Raw genomic sequence first — 26,686 nt, 5'->3', positions numbered from 1 at the left:
CAAAAGTTCGAAACACGCGGCTTATTTGCGGCGTAAACGCGCCTCCAGCAGTCTCACACGAAGCGGCTTAATTGTAGAGCCATCCCCGCGCAATCTGCCTTATCAAGCATGCGGTCGGTGGTATTCAGAAATGCTCACTGGCTACAAAAAGATCGACGATCTGATTATGATCATTATCAGCACGGCCCTGACGCCGGCCGAATGCGAGGCAAGCTGAGCATTGAGAAGGTCGCGCCGGTAGGGGGCCTGAACACGTGGTTGGGGTGTCGAGCTTTCGTCTGGTCCGGCTAGGCGGCGCTGACATGCAGTTCTTTCTCGGGATGGTATGGTTTTCGGATGGGATGGGATGGGATGGTATCCATCCCGATGTCGATGCAGGCACAGTCACTCTTCCTGAGGCCTTAGGGTTTAGAGATAACAATAGTCATGTAAATAAATCTGCGGTGGAAATTAGCAAAAAGCGATTGGAGGATTGGTGGCACAAAAGCAGAGAGGTGACATAAGTTTTAAAGTGTAGGAAGACGTTTTTTAAAGGAAATGGCGAATTGTATTAACAACTTACAGCAGAGTAAACAAAAATAAAGGAAAAAAACAGAGCATAGTGGCAACAACCACTGCCCCGTTTCAAAGGGGACGCTCCTACCTTCCATCCTTCCATCCATCCTTCTAGTGCGGTGCGCTACGTTTACTTCTGTCCGCGCCTGTACTTACATTTGCGATTGGACAGAGCCGTATATTGCAGCGATGCCTTCTCAACTGCAGTGCAATGCTTTCAAAATAAACACAGAATACCTGCCGTCGCTTTCGTGACTGTGTTTAGCGTTTCTGTATCGTCCAGTACTGTTCTCATACTTCGTTTGTGCTACATGCAGATGGCTCAAGAGATTGAAATACACAGGAGCCTTAGCCACAAGCACATTGTAGGCTTCAGGGGCTACTTCGAGGATGATAAGAACGTCTACATAATAATGGAGCTCTGCACCCGACGAGTATGTGCACTGTTCGTGCGTCTCCACTTTATCCATAGTCTTGCTTAGATTATTCGAATAGCTGCTCAGACTTACGCTGCTGCAGTAAATTCCAAGCAGTCCTCTGGGCGTTGAGCGTACGTTCTTTAAGATAAATAGTGCCCTTATTGTCACCTTCCAGCCAACATTTACCCGTCAGTTGCTTCAAGTGGCCTTTTCTCAAGTACTCAAGAATGTGAGTGGGCTTAACTGTTACGATGTATGCAATTTTCGTTAGTTGTCACGTATTACCTCTGCATTTTAAAATTTCAACGGCCTTGTATAATAAGTTAGCCACGCATCGTATACTTCCGATTGTGTACCGAAGCCTGCAGCAAGTAGGTTTCCGTGCGCCTTTAACTTTAGTCCTGCCTTGTTTCTCCCCTTCCAATTGTGACCCTCCCTTCCCCACCTCTCCTCCTTAAAGACCTGCCTATACGCAGCATCGCTTCAGGAATACTGTCACGTTCCAGTGGTTATTACTCATGAGATACACTGGTTCTTAAAGGCGACGTAACGCATATGACTCAACTGCCCGCCACTTTCTTCTGTTCGCACAGAATCTTCCCGGTTCGATGTTTGCATCAATCGAACAGCGTTAAAGGCCTGCCCCGTTCGCTTCATGTGGCGGTGTAAGTCTGGCATCTGGATTTCGATAATGGGCTTGGTGCTTTCTCCAGGCTTTTTCGAAAGCATTTATTTATGGATGTTATGATCCCGGCCACGGCGTCGCATTTCGATCGAGGCGAAATGCTAGAGGCCCGTGTGCTGTGCGATGTCAGTGCACGTTAAAGAACCCCAGGTGGTCAAAATTTCCATAGCCCTTCAAAACGGCGTCCCTCATAGCCTGATCCGTTTCGGGTCGTTAAATTCCTCATAAACCATAAAATTTATGGACGTTATCGTGAGCTTAGGTTTAACGATCTCCCCGTATCTGTTTTCCAGTCTTTGATGGAGATGCATCGGCGCCGCAAGACCCTCACCGAGGCCGAGGCGCGCTACTTTCTGCACCAACTGCTGCTTGCCTGCCGCTACATGGTGCAGCAGCGGGTCATCCACCGGGACCTGAAGCTGGGAAATTTGCTGCTCAACGAAAGTATGGAGCTTAAAGTGGGCGACTTTGGCCTTGCCACTCGGCTTGGTCACGTGGATGAACGCAGGAAGACCATGTGTGGAACCCCCAACTACATTGCTCCCGAGATCTTGGCCAAGAAGGGGCACAGCTTTGAGGTGGACGTCTGGTCGATCGGCTGTATCCTGTGAGTGTTACACGCCACCACAGGTTACCAAGCATTCGGCCAATAAGGAACGCGGGGTGGGTAATATGCGAGGGGGAAAATTACTGCTATTGCTCACCAGTAGCACTAATGCCTAGAGGCACAAGTTCGAGACATTAGCGTTTTACCAGCACTAGTACTGTGCACCCAATGCAGTAGCTGCCGTACCTGTCTTCTTTATCTTCCGAGTAGTTATGCTGTCAATAACGTGCCGTGAAGGACGCATTTCAAGAGATATGCGCCATGCAAGAAATGTTCATGTTGGGTAAATCACCACCTGGCCTTCACGAAAGCGTCCCCTATATCTAAACCACTGTGTAGCTGGGTCATGCAACGCATTAATGCTGTAAATAAAGTAGTGCAAACCAATGGTGTGCTTGGGAATGGACAGAACAGTAGCAGCGGCTATTCAGCATGTAAGCTGCTTGAGGAAGGAGTCTTCTCAGAACAAGATAGCTGAGGTAGACAACTGCGAACAGATATTTCGTTTTTCAGTGTGTGAGCAGATCAGGAGAAAGATGAGCATATGGCGCCAGTTTGTTCCATAAGCACAAATTTTCGGATAGATTCTAATAAGGTCCTTTTATTTAGCCATAGAATCTGAGAATCTCGTAAAGGAAGACTTTTCGCGGCCCGTTAAATTTTTGCGTGAACCTTTAAATTTCCGAGGAAGCATATCGTGCTTGGGAAGGTTGGCATAGATATTACCGTCTCTTAGACCGTCACTCCTTGAGTTCCGAATTTCAATCTGCGTTTTGCAGCAGTACTACTTCCGTTCTGCTTTTTTTTTCTTGCATTCACTGCTCTGCTGGCCCCTTTGAGATGTGGGCGCTTTTGTAAAGCAACATCTGTTGTCATTACGAATAGGGCATAGTGCCACGGCTGATCAGTGTGCCTCTTTGGCGCAGATTCACGTTGCTCGTGGGGTATCCTCCGTTTGAGAGCTCCACGTTAAGGGAAACGTACGCCCGTATACAAAAAAACGTGTTCCATATGCCGTCTACGCTGAGCTCAACGGCAAGTGCCCTCATCCAGAAGATGCTTCAGGCAGAGCCAGAAAACAGACCGAGCATTGAGGACATCTTGCAGGACGACTTCATGACCTACGGTAAGATTTTTTTTGGGGGGGGGGATATATTTAGTTTTTTAGGTGTTGTGTATTAAATATCTACACAGTAGCTCATGTCACTGTAATAAAACATTGAAGTCTCCCCTATTATTGTGTAATCATGCCACTAAAATTTGCGGATGGCGTTCCTCGTTATGTGCATTTTTTCCAAGTATCAACTGCTGGAACTTTGCGTTCGTAATGGGCACAACTCAAGAGTCAAGTCGTACTCTCTGCCGTGTTGGGTTCTGTGCTCATGGGAATCGTCCCGCGCTAAGCAATCTAAAGACTCCTCGTAACGAATATGAACATACGATTTGTGCACTTGCTGATCTTGCACTTCATCCATTCACTTTGCGAAAGGTGTTCCTTATGACTTGCATTGGAAGTGAATAACAAACCAAGCATGTGAATAACTGCCATTCAACTGTCACATGTAAAAAACTCGTGTTTCACTACAATCTATAGCCGCACGCCGTTACATAGCTCGCTCAACGCTATTTCACGTGTTCCCTTCGATAGATCATGTTCGCTTCACCTCCATGTTCCGTCTCGCACGTGTAAAATACTGCAATATCACTTCAATTCAACAGGGATCCAATGGTGGTACATTAGCTTTCAATTCGTCTGCATTTCCACGAGCCATCGTTTCATGGAATGACCTCCTAGACAATATCGCTTGTCTCATCTAGATTCATTTCATCACAAACTCGTCACACGTTTTCCTGTAGCCGTCACTTAACATCCCTTTGATCGCATCGTTTTCGCTTTGCTGCAGCTGTTAAGTTCCATTTCGATGCTTTATTTATGCTTACCTTTGTGCTTTTAATTTTCTTTTTTATAGTTTGTACTGGTTGCCTAACCATATCGTGAATTGTGCTATATTAGGATTTGTTTGCATGTGCACCGCTAATTACGCGATCCACGCGTTTTTGTCATATTGCTGTACTTTAACCCGTATTGCGTTTTTTTTCTGAAGAACGGGGGTAGCCTAAAAGCGGAGAAGAGAAACAAGGCATAGGTAAAAACCAGATGTATGCGTTAAGAGGCAAGGAGCGCAACGTCATTAGCAATATGGATAAGAAGTAGTCGAAGCGTTCTACCCAAATCTATACCGTACCCAATGTAATTAGAGCGTTAATGATAGAGATAGTAGAGCATTGCAATGCGTCATCCCGCCAGTAACGAAAGAGGAAGTACCAATGGAAAGAATAAAGAAGCTGGTGAGGATCAGGTAACAGCAGATCTGTTGACGGATGGAGGGGAAAGAGTGCTAGAAAAACTAGCCAACCTTATCACCTCACCGTACCAGAAGCTTGGAAGAACGCAAACATTATCTTAATTCATAAAAAAGGACAAGCCAAAGACTGGAAAAACTAGGCCGATCAGCTTACTGTCCGTTGCCTACAAGGTATTTACTAAGGTAATGGCTAATGGAGTCGTGGCAACCTTAGACTAATCAACCAAATGATCAGACAGGCTTTCGTAAAGGATATTCCACTGCAGGTCATATTCACACTATCAATCAGGAGATAGAAAAATACGCAGAATATGACCGCCCCTCTATATAGCCTTCATTGATTACGAGAAAGCGTTTGATTCAGCGGAAACCTCAGTAGTTACAGGCATTGCGGAATCAGGGTGTAGAAGAGCCTTATGTCAAAATACTGGAAGATGTCTATAGTAATTGCACAGCTACCATAGTCCTCCGTAAAGTCCGCAACAAAATTTCAATAATGAAGGGCGTCAGGCAAGGAAGCACGATCTCACCAGTGCTATTCACCGCCTGTTTACAGGAGGTACTCTGAGGCCTGAATTGGGAACAGTTGGGAATAAGTGTAAACGGAGAACACCCAAAATAATCTGCAATTCGCTGATGACGTTGCCTTGCTGAGTCACTCAGGAGATCAACTGCAAATCATCATCAATGAGTTAGACAGGCAGAGCAGAACGGTGGGTCTAAAAATTAACATCCATAAAACCAAATTAATGTTCAACAGTCTAGGAAGGAAACAGCAGTTCACAATTAGTAGCAAGGTGCTGGAAGTGGTAAAGGAATACGTCTACTTAGGGCATGTAGTGATAGCTCATCCGGATCATGAGGGAAATAACTAGGATAAGAATGGGGTGGACCACAGATGGCAGGTTCTCTCAGATCATGAATGGCAGGTTACCAATATCCTTCAAGAGAAAAGTGTACACCAGCTGTATGTTACCGGTACTCACCTACGGGGAAGAAACGTGGAGGCTAAGGGAAAGGGTTCAGCTTAAATTAAGGACAAAGCAGCGAGCCATAGAAAAATAATTATAGGTGTAACGTTAAGAGACGGAAGCGGGCAGAGTGGGTTTCAAGTTTATTTTGTTTACATCACATATGTGGGTAGGTCCGGGTAAAAAGTGATCGCAGGTCACTTGAGGGACCCCGGACCCCCTTTACATGACATACAGCAGGAAGTATGAGTACTATGTAAAATATTGCAAACATCGGAAGATAGGCCAACACTATAGACAAAACTTTTTACACACACAGATATACATACAAAATATTGTTGATTCGTCACGTGTTTTGGGGTTTTTAATTATAGCAAATATCTTAAACAAACTGTAGATGTGGGAAAGTTTAGACAAATAAAGAAAAGTTATAAACGTCGTGTTTGATGCGTGATAGCCTTAGCTGCATGCGTGGCATATAAACAGACACGTTTTACGCGCCAAAGGGATGCTGTGGGTTATTAGGGACGCCGTAGTGAACGGCTCCTGTTTCATCTCGGCCACGGAAGCGCGCACCGAAACGTCGTTTTGCCCCTCCACCGAAATGCAGCCACCACGGCCTTAAAATTGGGACTCAGCCGCCGAGTGGCGTAGCCACAGAGTCCACACGGCGGATCAGACCAGTAAGTGACAAAAGCCGCAGGATTTAGGTTGCCACTCTCCTTTCACATCTCTGTGGGGAGTGCACGAGCATAATAATAATAATAATAATTGGTTTTTGTGGAAAGGAAATGGCGCAGTATCTGTCTCATATATTGTTGGACACCTGAACCGCGCCGCGAGGGAAGGGATAAAGGAGGGAGTGAAAGAAGAAAGGAAGAAATAGGTGCCGTAGTGGAGGGCTCCGGAATAATTTCGACCACCTCGGGATCTTTAACGTGCACTGACATCGCACAGCACACGGGCGCCTTAGCGTTTTTCCTCCATCAAAACGCAGCCGCCGCGGTCGGGTTCGAACCCGGGAACTCCGGACGAGCATGCGAAAATGTTCTTTCTGTCTGCAAGCAGCCGTGATCCAGAGTCAGTTCTATGGCTACAACAGAGCACCGCTTCCGCGCTGTCTGGACGATGCGCCGTGTATGTATGTATGTATGTATGTATGTATGTATGTATGTATGTATGTATGTATGTATGTATGTATGTATGTATGTATATATATATATATATATATATATATATATATATATATATATATATATATATATATATATATATATATATACAGCAGACAAGGCAAATGAACTGAGGGGCTCGTTTGACAAACATATTAAGGAAGCCAATAATAACAATCACCGAAACCAAGGTGCTTATGGGAATGTTTTCTATTTTTTATTTAATTTCTAATGCCAATCAATTGGTTTAAATAAAATTACTTATAAACCAGCAGAAAAAACAACCATGGCGCCGGTGGGATCCGAACCCACGACCTCCGAATATCGCGTCCGGTGCTCTTACCAACTGATCTACGGCGACGGCTGTCCAATCTGCTGCTCTCGTGGGTATTTATGTTTTGCGTGTAAGGGAAGCTTGAGAGTGTTCACGAGCGCCACCCTCGTCCGTAGCGGTGGACGTAGCACGTCCTGTAATACCGCAAGTGTGACGTAGATCGTCATCTAACGGCGAGGGCGGATACTGAGCGAGAGCCCTCTTATGCTACCTATGACATCAAGACTGCCAGAACCAAGACCCCCGTTAAGCTATTAGCAGACAAGGCAAATGAACTGAGGGGCTCGTTTGACAAACATATTAAGGAAGCCAACAATGACCGAAACCAAGGTGCATAGGGGAATGGGGAATGTTTTCTATTTTTTATTTAATTTCTAATATATATATATATATATATATATATATATATATATATATATATATATATATATATATATATATATATACACAATGAAAAGGTTACAATTGCTTCGATAATCTAGGTTTATTCACCAACGGTTTCAGACGGTGGACCGTTCTTCATCAGGGTTATAAGCCGAATTTCGGGGCTTGAAACCGTCTGAGGCAAGTTTTCACTCGCCTGTTGAGCAACCCCGACTGCTCTTCCACTATATATATATATATATATATATATATATATATATATATATATATATATATATATATATATATATATATATATATACACTCTGAATTAGCGTTTTATTGCTTATGTAAAGGCGGCTCTAATTTCTCGCAAGCTGCTTTTTAAAATATCGGCATTCATCGACTGTAATTGGTTTAATAATTGCGGCATATTGTAACGTTGAAGTTGAAGTTTATTCCTTTCTTACAAAGGAGGAGCCGGGAAAAAGGAATAAACCATTTTTCGGTATTGCGCAGGGTATAAGCCGGTACAGTTTGAGTGAGACAAGTCATGTCTAGAAACCCTCGATTATTATATTGTAGAGATTTTTTGTATCTGGTTGCTAAGCGATATTGGTACAAGCTATGAACTGGTATAATCCGGTAGTGTGAAAATAAGTGATCGGTAGGGGCGTGGTAATCAACATTGGCAATGTAACGGACAGCTTTGTTTGGTGGTGGTGGTAGTGGTTTTATTAAAAATAATAGTAAAAAGGAAGGAAAAGATTTTTGCTAGCCCCGGCATCTGCCATCGATACTGAAGCACCTGAGCTGGGGCAGCGGAAATAAAGGACAGCAGGCAGAATGGAGAAATGAAATGAAAGAGGTGAGGGGACAGGAATAGAGGACAGGGGAGAAGTAATATGTACAAACTATTTACACAATAAGTAATGTGTCCAGGTTGTGCGCGTGATTAGTTCATTTAAGAGGAATTAAATCACACACGCGCACAGCACTGTGTAGGTTACAACTGGAGTGGGGCGTCCAGTTATTAATCGTTCAAGGTAGAACTCGCGGAGCGTTCGGTCACTGCGTGTAACTACCTGACGGAGCTTTGTTTTGCAGCATGTAAATTTATGCATATTTGTTTCTGTTGTAGTGCCCCACACCAAAAAAACAGTAGTTTAAATGAGACAAAAAAATGGCATTATATATCTTTAACTTGACTGAGACAGGAAGGAAGTATCGGAATTTAACGCGGGTAAATGACATCCTAGTTGAAATTAAGAGGAAGAAATGGGCAGAGCTTTTAATGCGAAGGCGAGGTAACCGCTGGTCTTTAAGGGTAACGGAGTGGATTCCAAGAGAATGTAAACGCAGCAGAGGGCGGCAGAAGGTTAGGTGGGCGGATGAGATTAAGAATTTTGCAAGCAAAGGTGGGATGCAGCTGGCAAAGGCCAGGGTTAATTGGAGAGACATGCTAGAGGCCTTTGCCCTGCCGTGGGTGTAGTCAGGCTGATGATGATGGTGCGTTATTTCCCCGGCGTTTGGTACACTCCCCTGCACTGTATCCATGTGTTCAAGTATTTTTAAAGCGTATTTTTTTTTATTCTGTACACTTATTCTGTTCCTAGCGCTGTTGGAAATTTGACGCTCCCCTTACAAAATGCCCCACGGCCTATAAGATATTTCAAATAAACTACTAAAACCTTGCGTTCAAATTGTTCACAAGTCAAGTGAAGTCAAGTCGTACTCTGCGGTGCTGGATTGTGTTCGTGAGAGGTTACGTACTAAGCACTTGAAAGGCTCCTGCATAATGAATATGAACATCATATTTGTGTACTTTCCGATCTTGCGGTTTATCCACTCACTCGTGCGGTCCATGCCTGACCACAAATGTGGACGGCACAGCTGCCGTAATAGTATTTGGATTTTTCGACGCATTTCCGCGTCATGTTATATTGTTTCGGCATTCGGCCTAGTTGCGGCGAGCCAAAGGTCGTTGTCTTCGTATTCCCCGTTCTGAATCGAAGTGATCCTATGAGCGGCTCGCAATGGAACTGGTCATAATGGCCTGAAGGATAGGGGCAACGGGGGGGGGGGGGGGGGGGATGTAGAGTGGCCACTTTACGGTTTCTTAAAGCTTGGGGCGGTGCTATTCGGTATACAGCCCGTGGAGAAAATTCAACTTTGTCATGGCAACTGCAATGCCTTCACTAGATCTCGTTTTCTTACATTTCTTACGCTTTCATAACTTCCCAACTGCAGTGTTCGATGTCAACGTCTTATCTGCACAGCGCACTGGGTGAATCTCCTTCGGTGCCCGATACCTCCATCGAGAGCACTGGTGTTCATAACTGCTGGTGCATGCCGCTTCTCATTCCTCTGACCTTAACTGTTGTTTGCTCTTTCCAGGACCGCTGCCTTCGCTTCTGCCTACGTCTTGTCTGGTGACAGAGCCTCGTTTTGATACGCTAAATGCCAGTTTTTCTGTCGGTGGACGCAGTGTTCTCCTTGAGCGTAATGAAGGCAATGGTAAGTTGGCCCATAATATCAGCTGTTGCCTGTGACCTAGTCCGCTCCATTTTGATTGTTACACCTGAAGAAGTCTCCAGACTGATGTAGGTTTAAATCAAGACTAATTACTCATTGGCAGCCGACGTGCTGGCTCAGAGGTTATGGTGCTCGGCTGCCGACCAGAAAGTGGCAAGTTTGATTTCTGCCGCGGTGGTCGCATTTCGATGGAGACGAAATGCTAAAGGCCCGTGAACTGTGCTTTCTCAGTGCATATTAACGAACACCAGGTGGTTGGAATTACCCGAAATTCATCACTATGTTATCCCCTGAGTCGCTTTGGGTAATTACTCCAGAAACCAAACCAATTACTCATTAGCATTCACCTGAGCGCCGTGAGTGGCTGCAAAGAAAAGCTGCACACAATGCCGGAACAGGACGAAATGTATTACATTGACCGTGCAGCCGCATAACAGCGCTCAGCTGGATGATTCCTCCCACTACGCGTAATCTGTATTTGAGATTTCGAGCTCACAATGTGGCACCAGGAAAACGCCACCAAGGCGTTCTTTAAGTAAATCCACAGGTTTGAGAGCAAGACCGTAGTCTGTGGCTGTCGACACACTCTACACAAATTAAGAACTTAATTGTTCCTCCTTTACCATTGCGTTTCCTTTAATGGCCGCCCCAATTGTCAACAGGGTAGGCAACTCAAGCATTGCCTGCGTTTCTTTTCTTCTGTCTTCTCCCTTGGCGGAACAGAACCGTTAGGGTTCATATGGGGGCACACAGTTGCTGACGTCAGTGGTCGCCGCGACATGGGCATGCAATATCACAATGCGTGACAGTTCAGAGTGCTGTGAATCGGCAGCTCAAATTCAGCGCGGTGTTTTCGCAAACACAAGCATCACGTGCGTCATGTGAATTGTACCAATAACCGCGCGCATCACTTTATAAGCGGATGCCGTCAGTTTCTTGATGTAGTGATTAAGGCCCGAACTGCACGCTTCTCTTGAAGAGACCATGGTTACTGCGATAAGGAACCCTCTGGAGAAGGAGCCGCAGCCTGTACAGAACCCAACGAGACAGCAGCGTATGCAATCTGACTTACCTGAGGGCCGATTCGCGAAAAAGCCTGGTGCCTTATTTACCGAAGCCAACTTGGACAGTCCGTAGTGTATTCAGCCTGCGAGGTTCCACACATGCTGAAGTGGGCCCCGTAATGTCACTACGATATCTAATTACCAGTTTAAATCCAGCAAATTTTTGTGCAAAGCTAGTTGTTCCGCATCCCCACTCGGCCTGCATGTCTTACTAGAGTTTGTTTCACGTACGTAGAGGCTTCACGTACGCAGAGCTCTTACGGATGACCAGTGCGCATGCGCAGAACGCAAAGGGTATGCGCGAGTCTCATGTACGTACGTGAGATTCGAATTTTTACGTTGCGGTCTTTGCGTTGCCTGCGTACGTAGCGTTGACAAACATGGCGGCGCCCTGCCCGCCGCTTCACAGCGATAACAGCTTCGTCGCTAGACCCTCGACGCGATATCGTGTTCTAAACTGTTGTATTCACCTTCGATTTGCCCATTGTTACTCTCGCATAAGGTTTCAAGCGACAAATAGCTATTGTTTTTCAGATAGAAGGGCGATTTTTCAGCTCTTAAGCCTGACGAAGTGGCGTTGGTCGTCGTCATAGCAACGGCCTCGCGAGATCTCGAACTGAGAGAGCCCCAACACGTCAAACTATATAGCCAAACCGCCAAACGCGAGAATAAGGTGGCTAACGAGGACAGACCGAATGGCTTGGCTTAAAGACTTGTCTTGGATGATTTAGGCTACAATCAGTGTCTGTGTTTCTTAGTATATGGCGCTAAGAGTAACGCGCGGCGTGCGTCGCGTACGTGTAACTACAAGGGTTTCAAACGGCCTGCGTGCAGGCTACGTAGACTTCTCACGTTTGCGTACGTGAACCCTCTACGTACGTGAAATTAAAACTCTCTACTATTTGTGATTACCTTAGGATTCCCGCAGACGCTTTTAGTGCGACAGCTCTACTCAGTGCAAAACGCTATTGTTCCTGCGCCTGTTTTTCATTGAAGTGACCTTCTGACTTAGCAGTTTCAACAACCTTAAGTCAGGTATAATGTGTCCCATCCCACCCCCAAATTTGGCCCACCACACTTCCAAAATTTGACCACCGATTTGGACAAAACCGATGTCCAGGCTATTCTCAATGACCTCCAAATTTGACCCGGGTCATTCACCAAATTTGGTCCACCCACCCCCAAAATTATTCATTCAATTTGGACCTAAATCGATACCCAGGATAATTTGACTATGAACATCACGACGGTAATCTCCAAATTTGACCCATGTCACCAGCCGCAAACACCAAGTCAAGCCAAGAGGTATGAAACAGTCATATCATAGAAGCAAGACCAGCTATTTCTAGGCCATTCGATGTAACAGTTTAACCGCAGCTAATTTTCTTCGCGCTGCCTCAAAAAATCTACGTGTGCTGCATTTTCATAAACAGCTGAACCATGAGTGTAGTTTAGTGTAAGTGCACATCTCATAAAGTGCATGGAGTATTAATGTTACAGAAGTGGAAAACAATTCAGTTCAAATTTCTCCGGCAGATGACAACTTTTCAATCCATAATTTTCAGGCAACTCGCGCAGTAACACAACGATCTAGAACGCGTATCGCTGTACTCGACAGAGAAACCAATAGGGTTTCTATTGTTTCGGCCCGTTCCGTGTTGCTAGGGCACCTTCCCTAAATGTAATGCCGGATGTCGCAAGCGAAGTTCTGCTGGGGACCGTACATACACGGGATGTTTCAGGGAAGATTAAGTAATCCTCAAAAATTGGTTTTTTTAGGTATAAATATGGCTTTTCAGCACAGTATTACCAGTGTTAGCGGGCATCAAGAAACCGGTTAATAGTGTTTAGTAAGCTGGTTCACTAATTTTTAAACTTTTTAAATGTTAGTTGGGCGGTCTAGTTGCAATCAGATTTGTAGCCGGTCGTTAGTAATAGCCATGTCAGTTTTTAGAATTGAGAAAACTATATAACCTTTGGCGCTGGGGATCGACAAAATTTGGCTTTTTTGACTAGTTACGTGAACTAGAAAGGTTGCTTTGCTTGCATGCTTTTCGAAGGCGGATGTATTTTGGCACGATTTAGCCAAATTTTGTCCAGCCATAGCACCGAGAAAAATCGCGTTTTCGAAATTCTAAAAACTGATACGGCTATTTCTAACGACCGGCTACAAATCTCCAATTGCGACCAGTTGCCTACTTGGGATCCCAGTCGCATTTCTATCGAGGCGAAATGCTAGAAGCCCGTGTACTGGTGATGTCAGTGCACGTTAAAGAATCCCAGGTGGTCGAAATTTTCGGGGCCCTTCACTACGGCGCCCCTCATAGCCTGAGTCGCTCTGGGACAATAAATTCGATAAACCAAATCAAACCTCTATGTAACGCGAGATTCAGCGACAGCTGTTGAGGTGTTCTCATTTCACGATATACTGAGAAAGATTTATTGCACTGTTTTTAGTTTTCCACTCATACTTATTATTCGATTAGCCCTCTCGTGCTGTCCGCCGCTCTCCACGGACAGTTACTTTCGCAGCAGCCGCCACAGACAGAGCGTGCTATATACTTTCCTCCTTCCACGCTAACCCTCCTCTGCATCCTTCTCCGGTAACCCACTTCCAGTTACGCATCCCTCTGCTCTCGCCACAACCTCCTCCTTCACCGGTGCGAGGAGGATTACTGCCACGAAAACCACGTCTGGCTGCGCATTCCTCCGCTCTCGCTACGCCCTTTCCTTCCCAACCATACCAATCTCCGGTTGGTTACCGTTGCAGCCAACCTCCCGTTGCGCATTTCTCCGCTCCGCTATGCCCTCTTCCTCCGCGCTGTGACCATTCTCCCGCTACAGACTACTACACCCCTGAGACAGGGCCTTCGACAGCTGTCGCTGTAGACCTGCACGCAGTGACGGCTGCAGACGCAGCTGGCTTTTGGTGAACTTTGGGCGGCTTTCGTTAGTCTCTCGATTTAGCAACAGGCACCATGCTACTGCTATTCTAATAATTTTTAGTTCCGATAAGTTTCTGTACAAGTCTGCTACTTCTCTTTCACGCTGTACTGCAGCCTGCCCGGTGGCAGCAGCAGCGTCAGCTCTGCCAGCTGTATCACCAAACCTTGCGCCGAGAGGGAGTCAGCGAGAGGCGCACCTTAAAGAGCTGCAGAGCCTCCTGAACCACCTGTGCAGCATCCGTCCTCCTCAGCGTCACTTCGAGAGTCCCGATGAGACGGAGGACCCGGCGTCGGTACCCGTCTTCTGGATAAGCAAGTGGGTGGACTACACCGACAAGTATGGAATCGGCTACGAGCTCTGTGACGAGAGCATTGGCGTACTCTTCAATGACAACACCCGCATTATGCGCCTCAACAACTGCGTGTGAGTTCCTCTATGGCCTCTCCTCAAAACTTCCTTGCGATGCCGCCTTCAAGTAAGCAGAGATGGTCCGTGTTAAGTTATTGAAAGCTAGTCGCAAATGATGAGCATAAAAGTGACTCAACATCTCACCGTGACTACATCGGCGTTCAACAAGTACAATGCCGCGTAGAAAGTGTTTCCTCCATGTTCGGTCTTATCTGTCACGTTTTTTTCTAGTGAGAAGTGGATATCGTAGGACTGATTCGGGTTGTTCCATTAGCTTTTAATCCCCTTTTGTTGGCTCGTCCCAAGGGTGCGGTAAAAATGACTGGAAAGGAGCCATACCTTTCCAGGGCATCTTCCGCAATGGTGCTATAATGCAGGGTAGTTACTCGCTGCACACAGGTTCATTCTCGCAGCGTTTAATTTATGCATGAGCAGGATTTAATGAACACATGAAGGGTATTCGCACATTTGATCCGGCCTAGCCACCGCGGTGGCTCAGTGGCTATGACACTCGGCTGCTGACCTGAAAGACGCGGGTTCGATCCCGGTCGCGGTTGTCGAATTTCGATGGGGATGAAATTCTAGAGGCCCGTGTTCTGTGCGATGTCAGTGACGTTAAAGAACCCCAGGTGGTCCAAGTTTCCGGAGCCCTTCACTCCAAATTTCCGGAGCCCTTCACTACGGCGCCCCTCATTGTCCATGTCGCTTTGGGACGTTAAGCCGAAAATACCATACCTTATCACAAATGAGTGGTTGGTTGACCGCTACTAAGAGTGCACATTGCCTAGCTGACAAGCTGCATTGATAACTTGCAGGCACTGAAAACTTGCGAAAACATTGTGAGAGTAAGAATGCTGCCAGTGTGACCAATAAGAAGCTGCAATCGCGTGGCTAACCACTAAAGAGACAGCTGAGAACCTTCCAGTTGACAGTGGCACCTCTCCTAGTAGCAGATTCTGAAGACTGAAGGCTCGAAATGCTACCGTAATGTAGCTATCGCTACAAAAAATCAAATAATAAATTTAGTGGTCTTAGCAGAATACCTGGTTGTAATATATGTATTATATTACCTTACACGTTATTACAAACAACAAAACACGCACCCACAAGTTGGGTGGCTATATTCCTTTAAACACTGTGAGAGGTTTTTTTAATGGATGCTATGTCTTTTCCACACTACGTTCACGCCAAAGTCGTCTGCGCGCGGGGCGCGCCATAGACGGAAGGGGCATCCCAGTAACGCATTGAGTTTCTTACTATTAACTAGAGGGAAAGTTACACTTGAGCCAACATGGCAGTATCAGTATCGGGACCATCGAGGAGTGTGGATGTCTCCTGCCTTCCTTCTCGAGACGTGTTCGTTCCCTTCGACGACGACGTCTCGCCTCAGCCGCGCCCGGCGCACCCTCCTGCCCGCCCTTTGGACGATCGCAAGGAGCACCGTGCGCGCCCAGCGCCGTCCGGCGCACCTCCGAAGGAGCTACTAGGCCGCCCCGCCGACCAGTCGCCCGCGTAGGGGCCCGTCGCCCTACTCCTCGTAGGCCTACTTGCCCGGCGGCCGCTTCGGCGGCCGGGTAACCCTCGCCCGCCGGGAGAGCCTCTTCGGGCCGTCGTCGTCAGCTGCAGCGGCGACGGCCCATATTTCCTGTAAACCTCCCAGCAGCCGGCGCACCTGATGACGTTGGCGGCGGCTTGTTCGCCAACTTGACGCCTGCTATGCTGCCCTGGACGTGAGCGCGGCTTCCCTGCTGCCCTCCGCCCTCTACGCGCGCACTGGTGCGTACGGGGCCCCGACGCGCCGTCTTCCATGGCGGTATCCAGCGTTTTCCCCCTGCTGCTGTCCTGACGCAGCCCCCGGCGGTACGACCAGGCCCGCATCCCGTGATCCTGGACACGGCCGCCGGTCCTTGTGCGCCAGCCCGCTGACGCCTCAGCTGTAACCACAGCTCCTGCGCGCCGCCGGAAACAGCGGTTTTCTTCAGCGCACCCCGCCGCGCTGCTACCCGGTAGCAGTTTACCCCACGGTCCTCACCGGCCGCCACGTGGTGGCCTCCTGCAGCCAACCCCGGTTGAGCTGCAGTCCTCACCCACCTCCGCCCAGCCTTTCGGCCGGTCCTGGGTCATGGGCTGCTTGCCTCCTGCAAGCCCCCGACGCGCGCGCGCCACTCCCAGCGCGTGCCGTTCACCCTCCCCTCCCCAGTTGTGGCTGCTGCTGCTGCTGCTGCGCGGACCTGCCTTCCTCACCACGGACCACCAGCGCGCGATGCAAGCGGACATCCCCCTCCCCACATCCCCTCTCCCCATCCCCGCTCCAACCTGTGCCCCCGCTATATGGGTGGCAGAAAACGAGCATATTCCCCCCACGTAGCCACAAGAAGAAGCCAACATGGGCGCTTTAAGCATCTTGGTTCGGCTTATGCAGTGCCTTCCACATGAGAATGAAATTTGGTAGACAACCTCCCTCCATAGGGCACACATGTGTTTAATTGGGCGCTCCGGTTTCCGTGTTCGCGTGGGGCATCTCTTTTCGCACAAACTCAAGTTTTAAGGGCTCCATGTCGCAGAAAAGCCGGTTTCGACGGCGGCGTTGGCCGTGAGCGAAAAATCCCTTCTCTCTCTCCTCCTTCTCCTCGCAATGTACGCTACTGCCCCAATAGATAGCGCGCGACGGCAGCGCCTCCCGCTCATTTCGTTCGGGCGCAGTGGGGCGGTGCGGGCACGCAGGGCACACGCGGTGAGCGCCGAACAACGCAGCGCACATCCAAAGCGCGTTCACCACGAAGCTTGTGACTTGCTGCCAGTTCGTTCGGCGCGGAAGCTATGGTGGCGTTTGTGGCATCGAGTTTGTCGAGAATGATGTGCCGACGAACTACGACTGCAGCTTCAGTCCCGCGCGTTTCGCCAAGGCGCCTGGCAGCGCTTCTACTCCGCGCGTCCGTTTCACCGTGCGTAGCAGAACGTTTTGCCTAACGGGCAAGGCGTTGCGCTGAATGTTCCATGGCGATCCGTGGACTCCCTGGCAGTGCTGCAACACGCTGTCGCGTTCCAGTCTAAAAGGCGAGGCTTAAGCATCCTCTAATTTTTTATTCAAGGTCATTGTATTGATTTTATTTTGTTAGGTTACAGTTTCGGATGATAATGAAAGTGACCAATTGTGGATAAATGTTTCTTTCAAGAATAAGGCTTATATTCCGTGAGCGTTGAAGCATGTGGCACGCTTGAATTTCTGCAGTTTTTCAGCCGTTGTTGTAATTTTTCTGAAGTATGGGGCTCGAAGTATGGTCACATATTTTCCTTTATAGTAGAACATAATGCGTGCCTGAAAAGGTTAGAGTAATAATTGGTTGAATGCTCATTATGCATCTTCCCTTTCATGTTAGTGCTACCGGTGCTTACTATAGCATAGACGCATGCCGGCGGTAACAGCGCACGACGTCGTGTAGTCTTTCAGCTAATCATGCTTCATCTCAACGATAAACAGTGTAAAGCTTACTCTTTGCATTGTACTGCAGTTGGCTGTGGCATCCAATATACAAGTCCAGCGGAACTTGCAATGTGCACTTTGTGTCAACTTAATATGTCTTCATAAATGAAATGTTTCCTCTACAAATCCAATGAACGTTACCAGAGATAGCAACTTACTTTTAAACTCTGTGCGGCCTGCTACATGATTATAAATATCTGCTGACTGCTGAACTAAGTATCGCGACAAGCTCTGCTTGTATTTCTGAAGTATTTTTCTTGGGTGAACACTTTGTCGTTTTGCTGGGAAGACTTTAAGTTCCCCAACTGTGACACCAGTAAAGAAGCTTAGTTCCAACAAAACTTCCACCGTGTTGCAGTATATGCACTCAGCACATTCACACCCCTTTTATCAGGAGCGTGACATACGTGGACGAAAAGGGGCTGGAGCACTACCACACACTGGAGAAATACCCGCCCCCACTGCACAAGAAAATCACCTTGCTCAAGCACTTCTGGAGCTACATGAAAGAGAACTTGCTGGCCACGGGGGAGGCTGCTTGCCTTCAGGAATGCGACAACCTGGTCAGGTTGCCCTGCTTGGGCACGTGGCTTCGCACGCGTTCGGCCATCTCATTCTACCTGACCAACGGCACAGTGCAGGTAGGCCTGGGGGCATTCCTTTTGAAGTGCTTTGTTTCATTCATAATCATTGTTCACTCTGTTTGCTCAAGCTGCTGTCTTCATGCAAGGCGTTCAAATAGTTGGCACATAACTCTCGTTGTGTCCCACCAAACGCAATGTAAAGCGAAACGGCCCGTTTGAACAGCACAAGACGTAGTCAGGGCGAGCAGGAATCCAAAGGCTGGATGCAGTTAAGCTTTTCATTGCCGCTGGAAGCCTCTTGTCAGATGAGTGCCATGGCATAGTGGAGCCCTAGCTAGATGTAACGAGCACAATTCGGGTCTATTGCGATGGGGTCTTGGCCACTATTTTTCGCAGCGCTCCCTCCGTTGTTGAGGTTCCCGAAAGGTCCCTCTTACGACTGCTGGTAAATCATAACACTGAGTGGAACGGGACTGCACTCCAAAAGTTTTGCGTCGATAGAAGACCTCAATTCCCAGCCGTCGACCGTGAAAGTCTCCTCTCGCCTATGAAAGTTTCCGACAAGAGCGAGTGCAGACCAGCTTCGTTAGTCCGTCGAACTAGGCATGTGATCATACAGTTGTACAGCACGCTTTCTGAGACTTTTCTGAAGCGAAAAGCTTCACTACGTTAGTTAAAGCAGTCTTCGGGTAGGCAGCACAGCTACCTTGAACTACAATCAGCCCAAGCCAAGGATAGCCGTGTATGACCACGTGGTGCAGTTATGGTGTCGAACCCTTGATCCATGGCCTTTAGTTGACCTTTAGCCTTTGACATTGGGTGTCTTTTGGGTTGACCTTTGACCTTAAACGGCCTATGACATGGTCGTTCTGCATATTGCAGTTTTGTTCTTCAGTAGCTAATACAAGAGCTTATGATTCAGTTTCCGAAATTTGGCTGCCCTGGAAGCGCTGTATATTACAAAAAAAAATGAGATCGAAATTGAGAACGGGAAACTCCTCCTACCAGCAGCGACCGCCATATTGAATGCTCTCGTGACGTCACTAGGGCGTACACGGAGCAACGTCGTCTGCTCTCGTTGCTGCAATGTGCGCAGCAAGGTCTCTTGTCCTCTGTACTCCCGCGGGCGATCGAAGTAGCAGTCGTCCCCTATATATGAGTAACTGGTGCCGCAAAAGCGTTAATAACAGAACGCAGTTACTCTTCGGTATAGGTAGGTTTCAGTTACACTAGGCCGAAGCGACGGCGATCGACGGTCGGTTGGCTGGTCTGTATGCAAATGTCATCGCTGACGCACTGGTCTGTCAAGCTAGACCGATGCCAGCACGACCAACGACCCCGTATGGCAGTAGTGTAAAGAGTGAACTTAGTGGGAACTGTCAGAGTGGTGTGGGGGACTAGTTGGTAAGACATTCTATTAGCATAAGAGATTTAAAACTTATTGGACCTGATCATGCTAGCCACGGCGACATACGGGATGTGTGTGCACCAGCGAAGATGTGCTTTCATTCGGTGTCTGCGCATAGAACCGATCGCCGAGGCAATTGAGCGATACGGGCAGAAAACTCCTCACGAGGGTGCCGCTCGTCGCTCGCCGCCGTCGCCTGGGCTTGTGCGGCCGAGCGAAAGCTTCACGCCCGGTATATAGACGGCCCGAAAAACTGAGCTTCTGTACCTTATCGGTATCGAAAAAAGCGAAACGAGCGGCTGCATTCCATATCTTCACACTTTGTTACTAACCAGCGGGGAACTCTTGCCATATTCTTGAATATCGGTCGACGGTGGACCGCCGGCCCCTTTCATGACGAGGCGTAACCAGTACGCAGGATTCATGTGTGCGTTTTCGGCGATTGCATAGCGTGAATTCGCTAGTTTTAGCGCCTGAAAATAGATGTAGAGCGTAGTTTTGGCTACAATGCCTTCAAAGCGACGGCTGCCTACATCGCAGAGCGCGAGTACAGTAACGGGGAAGTGTCGGTATGTGACCTTATCTTCACAGCATGTGCTGAAGGCAGCCGGCAGCAGCTGTCGGCGTCGACTGTGGACAACAAATCTTGTTGTTTTCATTAATTCAAGTAATTTCCGAACGTATTTTTAGCTAAAACTATTTAAAATCAAATATTGATGACATAAGAGGAAGCATATACAATTAAGCGGGAAGCGCCGGTCCTACGCGAATCGTTTCCCAAGCAGGCGATATAGCATCAGCAGCGCTTATTGTAGTGTTGTCATAGTGTGTAAATGAGTAAAACTACAATTTGTGAGCAATACTACGTAATATTTAGAATAAAGAAAGCCCACCTTGCGCTTTATGCCAAGCAAACGAGCAGCACTATTCGCGCACACCCATGTAAACAACCCCAGCGCAGGGCTGCATTTGTCGTGATGTCGCATTCCTAGGTCACAATGCGCACGCACAGTAAACGCTAAATAATATACTATTACTTTCAAGTACTCATTTAGACGGCGGCGACTATTTATCTGTGCGGGAAGTAAAAGCATTCGAGTCGTACAGAGTTTTACAAGCGGCTTGGTTCCTGCAAAAGGGTTATACGAGCCGAAGGGAATATACGTTGCACTTACAAATGCACACATGCAGCGGGGAAGTCGTCTTATTCGGGACTTTTCTCTGCTCCTTTCGTGCCTCAATGTTACTCTAGGGCCACCTTTGATATTGTGAGTTTAATTATCGAGCCGATCAATAGCGGACATGAAATTGGTAGCCATGCGCCGCGGCTTTTCACGGCGCACATCAACGAAGGTATGCACGGCACGTGCCGCTTTTCACGTACGGGAGCACTTGGCTCCCCAAAAGAGACCACACTCATAACATAAAAATGTTTCTGAGCGTGAATAATAAAGCAGGAGTCCATCGATTTCTGTTTCTTCAACAATCAGAAAAGGGGTGCCACGAGCAAGTCCGGTTTCTTAAGGATTACTCAGCTCGCGTACTGAGCTGTAGGCTTCCGAAAAGAAAACGCTGAAAATGCATTTTATTTCTATAAGCTAAAAAAAGAACTTTTCGAAAGACCGCCGTCTACGGTGTGCACGCAAGCACCTCAACAGCGCGCAGCGGACGACGCGGGGCGGGTATGCCCTGGTGACGTCAGTGATCAGAGGTTGCCATACCAGCAAACAGTTCGCAGAAGAAACGGAAAATATTCGTTTTAAAAATATTTACCGCACAGAATCAACTGAAACTTGAGGGAATTTTGATTTAACATGTTGAGAATTAAACGCGATAAGCAGGATATGCGTGAAAATAGGCTGTCATGGCCCCTTTAAGAGCATACGATGGGGTGATGTGAAGCTACGTGATTACATCCGATGGGGGTGTCGTAAGACTGTGTGATACCACGTCATAGCAACGTGGTCGTGTGGGTGTTGTATATATAGCGGCTGTCGCGAGTGTGTAGCGGAGCTGCCATGGGTGAGCCTCAGACGCATAGCAAGCGTGCTTGCGTTTTGCTGAATTTCAGGGTTAGTCAAGTTAAACCACTGAATTTTTTTTTCCTTCAGTAGCGTGATCACCCCTGTCGCGATTGAGAATACCCCACCCAAGGCTTTTGCCGTCATGTATCTTACAATCCATCCGAATGAATATTCATTTGACAGCCACCACTTTAGTATTCACCATTTCTTTCACCACTTACACTTCTTTTTTTTGCCAACGGAATTATGCTGTTATGTATGGGCTTGAATCCAGAAGACTAGCTGAGCAGCAGAAAACACCACCTTATCCTGTCACCCTGAACACAATTTCGAAGTCTTGTTTGACTTCCGATCCTGGAGACATTCTTGTAAACTATATGAAGGCTTTCTTTTACTGCGAAAGCAGCGCTACAGTTGAGATGCGGTGTGCGCCCTCCCTAATATGCTGGCTTGTTCCCACATGTGGTTCCTGATTAATGAACTTGATCCAAGAAGCAAGGAAACGTTGTTAAAACATTGGAAACAGTCATGACAAATAAGCAAATTCCGGACAGTTGGCGACAGAGTAAAATGAATTTGATTTATAAAGGGAAAGGAGCTGGGATGCACGTAAAAATCCTTCAGAGCGATTACGACATGTTTTATACAGGCTTGCAATGCAGGCTGTGAAATTTTAAAAAAAATGCATTGATGGGTAGAGAGTAATAAGATACTCGGATACTTTCAGAACAGGTTCATAAGTGTTAGGCGCTTAGACGATAGCTATTTCAAATGCACTGGGAAAGCACGAACAGGCAAAGGCGGAAAACAGACCTGTGTTTTTGCGTTCCTGGATATGAGCGGTGCATACTACAATGTGAACAGGGCAAATACTGAAAGTTAAAGGTATCGAGCAAGAGAATTGTTTTCCTGCAGGAAACGTACTGGGATGGTCAGGTTGAAATTACTTGGGAAGGGATAGGTATAACTGTCAAGATATGCCAAGTATTAAGGCAAGGTTGTCCTATATCACCGCTGGTGTTCATGCTTTATGTGATAGATATGAAAAACGCTACAAGGAAGCAATCTAGGTTAAAATCTGTCGTACAGGTGCAAATGTCGCAAAGCAGCTGCTCCCTTGTTTAATGTATGCGGACGTATTGTTTTGTTTGCAAATCTTCCTGGCTATCTGCTAACTGTTAATTCTTGTGGAGATGAAGGCAACGCTCTAGGCTTCATTTTTAGCGCAGTTGAGTCAGGTGTGATGATTTTCAACGACTAAACTGATTAGGTGCTTACAATAAAAGGCTATGAAATACCTAGTGTGTAGAACACAAATATCTCGGCGCATGGGTAAACGAAGGACAGATAGTCTATACATGGAAAAGCACGAACAGGCTGTTAGGCTGAAAGGGCGAAGAGATGCCGGGATAATGAAATATAGGGCATTATTGGGGTACAACTAATATAAAGTAGCGAGAGAGGTCTTTAAAGCAATAGTGGTGTCATGGCTTATTTTGGGGATTGCGGTTTTGTGCCTAAGGGCGGAAGTTCGGTCAAATTAGAAAAGAAATCAGAGATGTTGGAAGATTAGCACTAGGTGCCCACGGGAAAACCACAAACGAGGCAGTACAGGAGATATGGGCTGGGCATCGTTCGAAGCGCGGGAAGCTCAGAGTAAAATACTATGCGAAGAACGCCTCAGGAAATTGGACGATAGCAGGTGGGCAGCTAGGGTATTTAAATACCTATACAGAAAGCGCGTTCACTCACAATGGCGGAAAAGAACTAGGAAGCTAACCAGTAAGTATGCCAGACACGAGGACGGAGAGAGAAAGAGCATTAAACGACAGGTTAAAGACGCGGAAGGTAAAAATTGGATAAATTCAATGGGAAAGAAGCATAGTGTAGAACTATATCGATACTGGAAAAGGCAGATCAGGAACGAATCGTTCTATGATTACTCAAGAGGCCGTGCCCTATTTGTGAAGGTAGATCAGGGTGTCTTAGAATGTGCAGCTACAAAAATAAATTGAACAAAGGTGACGAATCTTCAGTTGTTTCTACAGATTTGCCCAATTGCACATCTTGTACTCGATTGTGATGGCATCCATCCAGCTGTAGAGATGCAGGCATAGTCACTCTCCCTGAGGCCCTAGAGTTTAGCGATAGCAATGGTTTTGGGTTTTGTGCGATTTAACATCCCAATGCGACTCGGGCTGAGGGACACCGTAGTGGAGCTCTCGGGATAATTTCGACCGCATGGGGTTCTTTAACGTGCACTGACATCGCACAGTGCACGGGCCTCTAGCATTTCGCCTCCATCGAAGTGCCACCGCCGCGGCCAGGATCGAACCCGCCGAGCACTGTAACCATTAAGCCACCCTGGCGCCGCTAGCGTATATGGCCGTGTGAATAAATCTGTGGTGGAAGTTAGCAAAAAGTCTGCAAGATTGGTTCCTCAAACGCAGAGAGGTGACATAAGGTTAAAAGTGCAGAATTAAAAATGTATTTAAAGAAAATGGCGAATTTATACTAACTTACAACACTATTATAAATAATATAAAAAGAAAAGCCGAGCATGGTGGCAACTGCCAGCTCCCTGTTTCAAAATTCAAAGCGGACGCTACTATATTCAATCTATTCAAGCTAGTCTCTCGAAGAGGAAAAGTATCGCGATTGTCGGCGGACTGCCGCCCTCTGAAGTATAGGCAGATGCAAATTTTAGAAGGAATAACGCATGTTGAAAGACGCGGGTGAACTTTTAGGACAGAAAATATAAACTTGCTTTCGGTTCAGCGTTGCTAAGCACGAAATATTGTGCGAGAGCACTTTTTGCAGGCGGACACCACCGCCACGTACTTGAAAGTTTCCGCTGACCCACGGAGCCAGTTATGCGCGTATTCATCATTTTAATCGTCAGTGCCAATTTGCATACTGTACGCCGGCGACTTATGCTCTATTTCCGAGTTTCTGCAGCAGTGTTGTCTACGCCAACGCGTAATTCTCTAGTGCCTTGTTTCTGCCACAACGTTGTCCACGCCAACGCATGCAGCGCGCATGTCACCACCGCCATATACAGCTCAAAGCGCAAATATTAGTTCCATAGCAGTATTAGTGAATGGATACTATGCGCAATGCACAGCACGATAGTGCTGAGGAAAAGAACAAGAAGCACGGTAGTGCTGAGGTAAAGCAGAAGCAGCACGATAGTGCACTGAGCCACCATACTTGGGTACAGCCACAAGTCTTTTTACCGCCGTCGAAAATTTTTTAATGGATTCAAGTCGGCTACCTTGTTATTTTTTATTTTTCAATATTATTTTTATTCTTACAATTATCATTATCATTTAACTACTCGGCTATAAACATCAGTCTAGATCTCCTGCGTGCGTTATGCATTTCCCGTTTTGTTTCGTTGTTACTTTTTGTTTACTTCTTCCTTCCTTACCATTCATTTTGTTTTCGTCCAGGAGATATTCACCTGAAACACTCTGTGCCCCCCAATTCTTGGCCAATCCCCCTATGTGGGCATGTGCCATAGTATGAGGATAACAACAACAACAACAGTTTAACAGGAGCCGTGATCGGCTGCGGCGATAGCCTATAGTCGGCCTAGTGTTCTCGCGCAGCGGCCTGCGCCGCCACGTGTTCGAATACCAGTCGTGAATATTTTTTTATTCATGTTCACATTGGCACAAACCCACAAACAGCGCAAGCATACAGACATCCCAAGATTTTGCTCGAGGCTGACCCATCAGAACAGTGCTTTCGCATTAAAACATGTTACGAATTGGCAAACAGTGGGCTGCAGTTATTTCCTTAGCGGGTTCGACCTCGGCAGTGTCCATAGGAAATGCAGTACCATGCCTGAGCCGTGATTTCACTGCGCATTTTCAAATAAGCACAGTTTATTCTGTGTAACCTGCGTGCGGAATGATCGAGAGGGAGGTCGCATTTAAGCGGTGCTGAAACAGGGGCCAGCTGGTTCTGCATCTGAATACTTACTGCACGCTGCTCAGACACACACGGCAAAAAGCAACAGAGCGCTGTGCGTGTGCTAGTGTGTTTTGTGTCGTTTGTCGGAATTGTGCGCAGTAATCAGACATATTTAAGCGCTACTGGAAACAAATTAATTCAAGCGTTTTTCGTGAATTGGAAAAGATTAACTCGCCAAAATCTGGTCCCACAAAAATACGCAGAAATTTTGTCGACAGTGCGGCAAATGTCTGAGATCCGCTCATTTTTCCTGTCTGCAAAGTGAAACAACGCGGCGGAAAATCCGCATGGCCGATTTTTCTTCCCGAAGAGAAACCAGTATTTTTTAGACTGCTCTTTTTTTCACCTCAAATCTGACCCGTTCCGTGCGTGCTGAAAGGGAAGCATTCAAAGGGCAACCTTCATTACATGTCGGTCGAGTTTTGGTTCGTTTTCTTTCCGCCTTATATGTCTAGCCCTTATCCTTTTCGCGAAGCGTCTAGAACCCAAGGATGAGCTGAAAAGATGTCAGAGCAATTGGCGGCTTCTGCGAGTCCGATTCTGTAATCGGCCAGGTGAGCATATGAATTAAATGAGATCGTATGTCCTGGCTGAGGCTGCGGTTCCCGAAAATTTCAGTCAGTCAACTCTCACTCGCATAACTCTGAAAAGGAGTCACGATAAAATTAATACAGCACCTTTCTGTTGCGATCTGTGCGGCGAGGGGAGCACTAGGGGCTTGAACTGCGTTTCGCGAAATTTATTGCAGTTACGGAATTGTTCAAAACGCAGATGAGTGGAAGA

General features: G+C 47.0%; 1 protein-coding gene across 1 annotated transcript in view; it reads left to right on the top strand.

Annotated features, from left to right (window-relative positions):
* The window catches only part of LOC144103898 (serine/threonine-protein kinase PLK1-like), a 38,370-nt gene that overhangs the window by 4,727 nt on the left and 6,957 nt on the right, over positions 1-26,686 (top strand). The window contains exons 3-7 of the mRNA XM_077636610.1: positions 1,953-2,266; positions 3,193-3,392; positions 9,870-9,989; positions 14,131-14,440; positions 18,304-18,550. Of these exons, the coding sequence (XP_077492736.1) occupies positions 1,953-2,266; positions 3,193-3,392; positions 9,870-9,989; positions 14,131-14,440; positions 18,304-18,550 (1,191 nt within the window). The remainder of the gene's footprint in view (positions 1-1,952; positions 2,267-3,192; positions 3,393-9,869; positions 9,990-14,130; positions 14,441-18,303; positions 18,551-26,686) is intronic.

Source organism: Amblyomma americanum, chromosome 1 (genome assembly GCF_052857255.1).
Source record: "Amblyomma americanum isolate KBUSLIRL-KWMA chromosome 1, ASM5285725v1, whole genome shotgun sequence".
In the NCBI taxonomy this organism is placed as follows: domain Eukaryota; kingdom Metazoa; phylum Arthropoda; class Arachnida; order Ixodida; family Ixodidae; genus Amblyomma; species Amblyomma americanum.
The sequence above is the reverse complement of the archived record's forward strand: the minus strand, read 5'-3'. Positions and strand labels throughout refer to the sequence as shown.